At 41.2% G+C, this 11,509-nt stretch overlaps 1 protein-coding gene across 1 annotated transcript; it reads left to right on the top strand.

Annotated features, from left to right (window-relative positions):
* Positions 1 to 5,772: 5,772 nt before the first annotated feature.
* Positions 5,773 to 8,088, top strand: ssna1 (Sjogren syndrome nuclear autoantigen 1). Its single transcript, XM_079235103.1, has 3 exons — positions 5,773 to 5,995; positions 6,971 to 7,170; positions 7,849 to 8,088. The coding sequence occupies exons 1-3, from the start codon at positions 5,944 to 5,946 to the stop codon at positions 7,939 to 7,941; spliced, it is 345 nt and encodes a 114-aa protein (XP_079091229.1). The 5' UTR covers positions 5,773 to 5,943; the 3' UTR covers positions 7,942 to 8,088.
* Positions 8,089 to 11,509: the final 3,421 nt, after the last annotated feature.

Here is an 11,509-nt window from a genome sequence, read left to right as displayed (position 1 = left end):
TTCTGTTGTCCTCACTGAGAACTGAGTGAATACAAATGTGCAATCCCAATTTAGCATAATGCTTCTCTACAAAGGCTTTCTATTGTTGTATGGTCTCTGTTGTGCATTTTATTTCCATTATAATAATCTGTTGATTATTTTTTAATCATCCACTTAGTCTATAAAATATAATTCAGTAATGGAGATGCCCATCAAATGTTCCCAGAACTCACTGTGTTGCTCTTATGATGAGTTGCTTTGTCCATCCAAAAATCCAATGACATGGCAGCAAATCCTCACAATAATGCGCTTTGAAACACATTTATTAATTGATCAGAATAGTAGCTTGTCACTTTGCAAAGCGATATGCATCTTCTCCTCAGGGGTCGTGTTCAGTCCCGTAGGAATGCAGAAATAGAAATGTCGGTGCTTCTCCCGTTTCACAACTGAACAATGAAAAACAACCTTGTCTCGACATACAGGCTCAGGTTTATCAACTTTCAGGGCTCAATGCACACAAAAATAAAAAAAGGGAAATACATTCTTCCCACCAACCATGGAAGAGTTTAAATAAAGTAGAGATAGTGAAATATCTTGTGATATTGTGTTGAAAAGCTAGTGAACACCCACAAGACACAAAAGGAGGCCAACCCTAAGCAAAGAACAGCAGCGCATTGCTGAGTGACACAACCTCGTTCTGCACACCAACAAAACAAAAAACTGGAGCCTGCAACAATATAATGTGAAATTACTTTTATCTACTGCATAACAAGGGTTTGTGCCCATTAGTCGCATTCTAACAAAGTTGATTCAAAGAAGATTTAAACCTATGCAATAAAGAGACGTTCTGCCTGTTGGTCCACCGCTGAAATAGCTCAACACTTATTGGATGGGCTAGGTTGCAGGAGGATAAAACCTACTGATTTTCCTCTAGGGCTACAATGAGGTTAACATTTATGATTTAGGGTGAAAATATAATTTACCTATTGGATGGATTGCCATGAAATCGAAATTGATATAAAATCAATATATTGCCCATCTCTACTGCAAGTACTGTGTAGGTACCGGGGATAAGGGCTCAAGACATATCGTAATTGAGGCGTAATTTCTCCGTGAATGCAACATTGTACACAACATTACAACAAGTTAAAGGTAGCTGTTAGCGGCCGGTGGGCAGCGCAGTCCAACTTGGCTAAATATAAGAGCGAAAAGCTAATGCACTGAGGTTGCATTGAGTAACATTATGATGCGTTCAAGTTCTGTTCAGAAAAATGAGTATTAGGACAAGGTAAATTACATTGTTATCCTGTGTTAAAACGTAATCTTGAAAATGTTCCTTTGGGCAGGAAACTTAAGGCATTCATCAGAGATTGGTTATACATTTACTATAAACAGTGAGCTAACTTTTCATCTACCATCATCAGGATAAAATTAAAATGTATCCAATATCCTAAACAGTACACTTTATTGCTACATTATTCTTTTAAAAATAGCAATAATTAGACTGGATTGCTAATTAATTTCACTTCAATCGTTCAGCCTGACAATGTGTTCGTATAAGCTTATTTCTTTCTATGAGGGGGTTATTTTGTTCCGTTTTGCGCTAACCAATCATAAGCAAGTGACTTATTATATTATATTATATTATAAGGCGACAGATACGACAGAAAGGTTTCTAATCTGTAACGATATCAAAACGATCAGATGTCTATGAAGGTTTCAAGGTCCCAAAAGAAAGACCTCTTGTTTTTTTGTTCTTCAAATTAGCCCAAAAATCTACCTAAATTATCATCATTAGTGTACTTGCATAACATGCTGATTGGCATGCGAGTCAGTCCCACTTTGGAAACTGCAAAGGACACTCCAGAGTTGGAAGACCTGCCTGCAGTACCGGTCGGGCAAGTGCTAGCAGAGAGTACCATTAGACAGAGCGAAAAAATTCTCTCTAATTATTTTACAGACTGTCAAACTAGATATGGCATTCTTACTCTGTATGTAACCGATCATACCCATACAATTTCCGGTAGACGTCATGACATCAGCCTGTTGGTATCTGCCAACAAGGCCAATATTGGCCATTCCAACTCCATGTATTTAAACTATATTCAAAAAAAGCTGCTCGACATTCAACCAATCTCTTCTCCTGCTGTGTTTCCTGTAAGAATGGAAACTGAATGTTGAATGACACGCACACATACGCAGTCCACTGAGTGATCAGGAAACCAGGAACACCTGTCTGATGCAGTGCAAAGATATACAGGAGACCGATGCTCGAGTTGAAATCTACAGTTTATTTCGTGAAAATATGATAATTATGGTTGTGGTAAATTGTTTCATCTGCACGATGGAGTGTTGTTGAACATTAAGGATGATACTGTAAAATAACATGCTACAATCTGCCTCTTGGTAGCCAAATGTTATCTGTCACAGCAACTCATATGAAGTCTGTTCTAACACAGGAAGTAACACATTTTTCCATTTTCTTTGTAAGTCAAAGCACTGAAATCAACAGCACACATTTTGACTGCTGTTTTGGCCGATTGAATTACAAGCTCATTCAATTCAGCATTTGAAAAACTGGAACTTGACCCTTTTCCTTCATTAATAACTTGAGCGCGATCAACAATTTTGACGATTCATTTTCAATCAGACGGTTAGTCTATTGATTGACTCATCGATTCGGCAGGACTAGTCATCCCATCCCTTCATTGTCAACAGTTTTCACTGGGACTATTTCTTTGGCAAAGACAAAGTAGATCCAGTGAAAAATTATGATGGGTCTGATGATCGAGGGGCATTGTTTCTAATAAATAAAGACATGTAGCTCCATTTTTCAATGCTTCAATGAAAATCCATTTGCCTTCTTGTATTAAGAGGCAAATTATTTTAGATAGATATCAAAAAGTATTAATAGATACAACTCAAACTATCCACATGGCTAGATACCACCAGGTGCAGCTTTTTTTTTGTAATGTGGGTGAACTGACCCTTTCAGGTCACTGTATCAACGTGTCAAATGCATCAACACATCCCACAGGGCAAAAGTTGTACGTGCAAACGACCGTGGCTGCAGAGCTCAGTGTCCCACACCTTTCTTCACTCCACTTAGCCGACAAGAACGACAAGCAGACAAGCCAACGCTGCTCGAGCGACCTCTGTCGCACGAGAATGGATCTCAAAAAAAAAGAGAAAAAAAAAAGAAAAGAAACAAAGATTTAAGATCTGACACATTTGCACACTTTTCTGTGCCACTGTAAGCAAACCCAGCAGTTCAACCAGTCCGTCTCTCGGGACGAAACCCCGATATCAACTTGTTACAGCTAAACCTGAACTGGTTTGTACCGACTGAAAGTCATGGACCCGAACTGCAGATAGCTAACAAAGACAACACTGCACCAGGAGGAAAAATATTTAAAAAAATGTAAAAGAAAGTTTAATGTGAAAACACAATCATGCGCTGAGCATCAACGCCGGTTAAGAGCTGGCGCCATATGTTTACAGTGGGAGGCTGCAGGCAGCACTGCCAGTGTTGCCTTCGTTTGACTGCATCAATTATCATGTAGCTAACAGACTGCACAGCAGAAGGGAATACCACATTATCGGCCGGGCAGAATACGAGCAGTTCCATATCACACAGAGATTAGCCTCCGACGTTCAAAGAAGATGTTGACCCTTAAATAAAAACATGTTTTGTGTGGATTTGAGAAAGTGTGCACTGTGCGCTAACTAGCACGGCTGCTAGCAGCTAGCTAAAACAGCAGTGTACAAATTAGCCACCGGTGATCCGGTGACAGACAACGCCACTAAAACCGCGAAACAGCACCGGCTGCAACTGCTCGCACGTCTGTCTCCAATTTATTTTTGAACCGCTAAAAACGGGACAGAAGCAGGACAGCGACCTGAGCCCTGGACCATGAATAACTCAGCCTCGGCTCGCAGCCCACAGCGCGCCACTCACGGTCACATTCAGGTTCCGGGGCGCAGCATCTTCCTGCACATTCAGCTGCCCTCCGGTCCAGCACAAAAGCAAGAGACTGCGGGCTGGCAGCGGACAATTTACGACAACGCGACACCGCTTCACCGACAATTCTGCCGTTTACAAGCGGGGTTCTGGCTGCCGGGGCGGAACATATTTCCCCCGAGCCGGAAAAGCTATTTGAAAGTAAAACAAGCTTAGCGTAGATAACGCTCACAACACTCACCTCGGGTCCAACCGAAGCCATGGTGCCTGGACGTAAACTCCGCCCACCCCCCGATTACGTCACATATATAGATTCGTAGCCGGTGTAATACCACACCTGGGAATATGATTGTTTATTATAATGTCAATAATAATAATAAAAATGTTGACACTACCCTTTAAGATCCCTTAGAAGAACTTGTTAAGATCACAGAGAAGTGGACTGTGTAACAGCACAATAAGGAGCAGCATTCAAAAGATGCATCTAACTAAAGATGCAACAGAGATATATACAAATACAAACACACAATCCAATCCAATGCAAACACAAACGGCACTTGATTAGAACAAAGCCAAGTTACTTAACTCAAAATGTCTGCTATTAAGACCAATGCTGCCTTGGCTTTACTGGATTAAGGACACATTTTCTTTCACTTCCACTGTAGCTTATTGAAAACAGAATGTCCTGATGAAAGGCCTGACCTAGTGGTAAACCTGGTTTAACTGGCCCTTGCACACGTTACTGATAAATTGAGGTCCTGTTGTTGTGTGTGTGTAACACCAGCAGGTGCCCTCCTTTGCTTAGTCTTACTCAATAACGGATATACTCTCCAGATGTTCAGATTCCTCTTATCTGTGTTTATGCCCGTTTCATTTCCTCTCTTTGCTCAGTTCTTAAGGAAAGTTATCTATCCCAAAAAAAAATCTTTACATATTTCAGTCCTTTCATCTTATCCATCTTAGATGGACAAACATTCATACCAACTGTTTGAATTAGTTTAAACTGAAACACACAGTAGTCGCCACCACAATAACTCCAAACACAGTAAATGCGCTCTATTATTATTCTTGAAGTAACTGGAAAGACTAAATGTCGTAAAAAATTAAGGGGGGAAAAAGTGAACTGTTCACATCTGAATGAGTAAATAGGGTGCACATTGAGTTTACTTGTGTTACAACATGTGCTATACACCAGTACTGCACTTAAATACACATTTTTGGTAAATATACTTTTCTTGAGCATATCCATTTTCTGGTACTTTTACTTCTACTCAACTACAATTTAGAGGCAAAGAGTATACGTTTTAGTCTTCATTCTAGCTACAACAGTCATACAATGGCCTTGCAATAAATCCTGCCTCTGTGGAGGTTATAATAATCAGTATACTAAGGAATAACAATAGTAGTACCTTTACCAGCTGCAGCATGAAGGTCATGTTCATATTAATATATCAACATGTATGATTCAATAATATAATCATTCTTAAATGGGTCATTCTGCATTTGATTCAAACATTTTGTACTTTAACTAAAAAAGTAAAGTAAAATGAATTGCATAACTATAGCAAATCCACACTATTGTGGTATAATTACTTTTACTTCAGCAAAAAACTAAAAAATTGCATCGCCTTGCCTTGTCATTTCGACAGTGGCCAGAAGAGGGCGCCAGCGCAGCGCCTTCGGTCTGCGGCACCTAAAGACTGAAGACGAAGAATCGCCCTGAACGGTCGGTCCGTGTCGCATCCGGTAATACTTTTTGGTTCAGTTGTCCCGGGAAACCCGCCTTGTTCGAGCACTTGACGTCAGTTCAACACACTTTTTATGTGGCAAGGCATTTGCATATTTGGATACGTGTCTCATCCACGGCGCTGAGCTTCGTGAGGCGGAGGAAGAGCGAGACCGCCAGAGTTCAACAAGTAGCGCTAATTAGTGAGCTAGCGTTAGTTAGCTTACGCGGTGTTTAGCCGCAGTCGAGGCGTATAGGACGTTAGCTGCAGTCCAACATGACCCAGCAAGCTGCTGCTCTGCAGACCTACAACAATGAACTCGTCAAGTGTAAGTTACTCATTTATCTTGTTTCTCGTGAATCCTGTTGGTGAATGAAAATAGTACGGTCAATGTTGGACCACAAAGATGCTGTAACGTCCATGCTCCCTTCGTAGTGTCCCAGGGAGACAGGCACCTGTGATGCTGCGGGTCTCAGTTCTCCCGGAACCGTTTCTGAAGCTACCTGTTGGCAGGATGATTAACCTGTACGGATTAGGATGTCCATCGCCTCCAAATCAACTGTTAACCCAGTGCAGAACACAATAGGGAGGGATAACAGCTTTCACTTTTTCAATATACCCTCACATTTACAAACGTACAGTTCACAAAGTTGTTTTCAGTTTCTGATACAGATCTATGAACAACGTAACTCTTTTCCCCTGTCGGATGCTGGTTTACATGTTTCTAGTGTAGTGTCTGCCAGACCCCATTTGAAGGTTGTATTCAACTTGAATAATAGTCAGAGATGTTTAAAACATACCACAACAAAAACTAAATGCAGTTAAATACCCGTTTAAGAATTATAATTCAGATACTCAGATACGCTGTTATACAGGCACAACACGCATACAAGACAACTGTTGTTTTCAATAAGAGTTTGCAATGTGAATTTTACTTCATGAGTGATTATATCGCTCATTCAAGATGTATAGAAAATTAAAGCCATTTGATTATTACCTAAGATTTGAATACTCATAACATCTATTTTATTTACAATGTGCAAGAGCTGCAACTAGCAATTATTTTCCTAATCAACTATGTGTCACTGATTTGTTTTTTGGTGAAGTTTATAGCCTATTAAATCACAGAGCCCAAGGTAACATCATCATATTGCTTGTTTTGTGTTGTACCAACAGTCCAGAACCTTGAAGATATTCAATTTACAGTGACATGAAACAGAGAAAAGCATTGAAGAGCCATCCGTCACTGGCCTCAGCTGATCCAGCGAGGCTCCGGTGTAATCAACCTCATTGTCTCCGTCAGGTATGGAGGACCTGTCCTCCAAGCGGGAGGAGTTGAACCGTCAGATCAAGCAGGAGGAAGAGGAGAAGGAGCGGCTGCAGCACGATATCCGCGTCCTCTCAGAGAAGCTGAGCCGAGTCAACGAGAGTCTGGCCCAAAGACTCACCACCCGCGCCATCTACGACCGCACCATCGCAGAGACCGAGGCGGCATACACCAAGGTGTGTGTGTATTATCTTTCAGTGTCATCTAGTAAAAAATAAAATAATAAACCTCATTGTGTGAGGGATATAGCAGAGTGTATATTTCAATCCTTATAAAATGCAAGTTTTTAAATTCAGGAAAATATGATTTTTAAAAACAACTTTGTTTCCATTAGCTATGGCTAGTTAATCTGTTCTATACTATTGTCGGTGGAATCTTTTTCTTTTTGTCAGAAAAAGCAAGATCCGTAAAGACATGACCTCAGCCTTTTAGCAGCTGGGATGGGCTTTTTATTTATTTAAACTTTTTACATTTTTCTGACATGAACAAAATAATCCAATTAATGAAAATGGTTGTTAACTTGCGTTCTAACACTCACACAAAATCATATTCAATTGGCACATTTCACCATGTTCATTGTTGACAGGCTAATGGACTGACTCTGCTGTTGTTTGTAGTGCAGCGTTGTTGTTTTGGTGACGCACTGTGATGTTGTCCTTCTGCAGCAGATTCACCTCCCACTAATCACTATAAACACACACTCCAAAGCTGCCCTTATTAAAGAACAACAAGACAGTCAGCAGTGCCCCCCATTTTTTATATATTGCCTCTACAGTATATACAGTCATGTTTTTACTTCTGCTTTGAAGGATCTGCAGTATATTTAATTTGATTTTTTTCTTCCCCACCTACAGATCTTGGAGAGTTCCCAGTCTCTTCTGAGCGTCCTGAAACAGGAAACAGGGAACCTCAGTAAAGCCACAGAGCCCTGGAGGAAGGATCACTGATGGCAACGAAAGGTCACTGAACTCTCGTTTTGACAACAACAGCTACACTTGACTCTGCACTTCGAACATTTTCTACTCCACTCTGGACTAATTGTAGTATGTTTTGACTGATTTATTGTAAGTTACTTAAACTAATAAATGTGTTTCTTATCACCCTCATGATTCTTTTTAAAATGTACACTGGGTTTTGTTAGATCTGAGCCTTCTATCTCCAATTTTCAGCTTACTGTCAAATCTATGAAACAAATGTCAATTCTCCGGATGAACACATGACGCATATACAGTATTTACATTTGTTCAAGTCTTCTATTTATTGAGCTTTCATTTGTACATAAGTATGACATCACTTAGTTTTTTTGCCCAAGTCATTGACAATAACTTTACAGTAAGCACATCTGCTGCGATGTTGATTTACAGACGAGGGGGGTAAAAGGAACATGATGGCGCTTCTACCACATAGTTGCTACAGTAGTGAACAACGTAGACCCCTCACTCTGCAATGGGAGCAGTGAGCGGCCATGTGTACACCTCCTGAAGTCAAGTCGTGTGTGTGTGTGTGTGTCCACTAGTGGCCATCAGAAAAGTTCTCACTGTTGTCTTTGAAGAAGACAAGCCACGTTCACAGAAAGACGGATGAGCTTAAGATTCACACAGAGCGTGGACATCCTGTTTTGGTCATTGAAGGCAGCGGTTACCACCGACACAGGCGTGTCACGTGACCCACGGCAGGTCGGTGGGCCAAACTCGACTTAAAAGCACTCGTACCAATGTGTTTGGAGAAATTTGAGCTTCTTAACTACAAATCACATGTACTTCACATTTTTGTTCCTGGCGGTTTTTCAAGCAGACGTTGGTTTCCATTCATTTCCTCATGGAAATGTATTTGTCGACTGTCTCGAGCCGTGTATTCCATCACGATAATGTAGTTTAATGGGCAGATTAATTTAAAAGTTTGCACTGCACTTTACAGGGCTGAATATTGAACGTCAATAGTTTCTGTAGTGGAGTGTAGTGCGGAGTCCAGAGCGCTTTCTCTAAGAAGGTTTTATCAGGTATCCAAAAAAATAATAATTTTCGTATAGAAACGTAATTTTAAACGATATCCAGCCTCACTGCATTATGATGCAACAGTAAAAGGGACCTAATGTTCTTAAGAGTCTTCTGCTAGATTTTCAGAGCATGTGAAATTGAGTGGAAACCAACTGAATCTGGAACGGGTGAAACAAGAAAATGACATTCAAATTCCTTAACCGCAACAGCACAGTTTGCAAAACAGGTAAAGCCTTAAAGTAGATGTGACTAAATCGGCTTAAACATGCAAAATCACTGGTATGGCCCTTGAAAGCGACGGTACATCAGAGGGCGACTCGTCAGCTCAACTGGCCAATAATACACCAGGACTAACGGGAAGGAGTTTCAGGGGAAACTTCGGGACAAAGATGAAGCCCTGGAACCTGTGTGGAGAAACTGCACTCGGGCTCCGGTTTGTGGTTCACAGCGACAAGGCCGACAATCATAAGACTTTTTGATGCAAGGCTGTGGCAAACGCTCAAAAAGAAGAAAACAAACAATGACATGGCATTCATCGGCAGTGCATTCATCGGCTGAAGAGTTCTATCCCACAATACTTTTCATTCGTTTCGATTGAAAACAGAAATCCATACAACAGGCGTCAATAGTGGCTTCGAAACAAAACTCCTCGACTTAAGAAGTCCTGGTGTTTTTTTGTTTTTTTTTAAGTGCACATACCCTCTGTCGCTCAATGTTTCTTCCCATGAGGTGCAAAGCTAAAAGAAAGACAGTGCAAAAGACATTTAACATCCACGACTCCAGACGGGAAAAAAACAAAAAACAGATTATTTCCAAAATTCATCGGACAAAAGACAAAAAGAAAACGGCCTCAACTCCTGACAGCAAAATCCAACCTGGAGGACTCGACACATTTCATCTGATTGGAAGAAAAAGAAAAAGACAGAAGGGAGGAAGAGATCTTCGTACTTCATGAGAAACATGGTGGAAACTGTACAACAATACTGGCCGAAGGGTCGAGAGAATGAACGTGAGGCCGTTACAGCAACACTTTTAATCACTTGGCATTATGAGTTTTAAAAAAAGAAAACAAAAATAAATCATCTGGAAACTTGGTGCATCCTTGTATATAAAACAATCTTAATTAATAAAAAAAAAGTATTACATATTCTCTCAAAAAAACACACAATCTTGCATTCACTCTTACAAACATGCCACATCATGGATGTTCATTACTTCGATGGACCGGCTTTTTTTTTTTTTCTTCTCCAAGGAATGTCAAAGTACGTGAGGTCTGACTGGAAAACAACAACAACAACAAAAATGTCCTTCCGCACCAGCAATTGTGTCTTTACAAAATTAGTTTTTTTTTTTGTACATGAGCAGGTCTCAGACATGCAAACTTTAACTTTAAGCAGGAATAAATACACGAGAAGCCAGAAGAGAAACAAAACAAAAAAAGGTGTCAGGAGGTCTAACAGCTTTTGATAGAGGATATACAGAACCATTCTACAGTGTGATGGTTTGGTTTTGTCACCAGCGATACGGACATACAGACATTATTGGCCAAGGTCACTTTTTTTTTCTCCAAGCGTGTAATCAGAAATTGCCGATGGACAGAGATCTTCCCTTGGCTGCATATCCCCTCCCCCCCTTGCCACAAAGAAGGGGAGCGTGTTGAAGTTTGCTTGCTGTTGAGGCTCTTCTGCTGAACTTCCCAGCAGCTTCATTACAGCATGCCAGAAAACACACAAAAAGGCATACAGAAGCTTTACAGTAAAAGAGAACCAACCCAAGCTGATGGCTGAAAATCAAAACATGCAGGTACAAAAAAAAAAAAGAAAAAAAAAAAACTACATTTGTGGCACCCTTTCACCATTTTTGTGTGTTTTTGTGTGTTTTGAGTGTGCCGGCGATCTACACAAGCAGACGCGTCCTTCACGTCCGACTGACATGTTTCCATGCTAACACTGAACTGTGTCACCGTGGCGTTCCTACACGTGGGCACTGGCGGCTTCCTGTTCTTTTTTCTTTTTCTTTAAGGAGTTTGGTCACTCGCCTTTTAGGCTCCCTTCGCTTGTCGACATCTCCCAACAAACCTGAAGCAGACGCTGAAGACTCGGAAGCAGAGAATCAAGGGGAAGGACGGCAGCCAACTTCTTCCAGAGTCTGGAGAGGACGCCGGACTTCTCTGATGATTTTCTGACAATCCGTTCGATCCTGTCCGATATTTTAAGTTGAGCGAGGATGAGGAGGGAAGCAGACAGATCAACTGTCCGGGATCGTAGGGGAGAAAAGACAAACCAGCTGCTTTCAGGTCAGGAAGAAGGTGGGGGGGGGAAATCGAAAAACACCGGCCGTGTGGCGATAAGCTCACCTGCTCCCATGTGCGGCTGATAAAACGTGGCATGTGGCGGTTCCGTGGCAGGAGATCAGCCCCAAAAAGAACTAGACAAAAAAAAACACTATGTGTCCTGTCTGATCAGGAAGATGTGCTTAGAGACGGCTGGAGTGTCGAGCTGGAGGCAGCGAAGGCCCC

This window comes from Taurulus bubalis (genome assembly GCF_910589615.1).
Source record: "Taurulus bubalis genome assembly, chromosome: 19".
NCBI classification, from domain to species: Eukaryota; Metazoa; Chordata; class Actinopteri; order Perciformes; family Cottidae; genus Taurulus; species Taurulus bubalis.
This window is presented reverse-complemented; position numbering and strand designations above follow the sequence as displayed.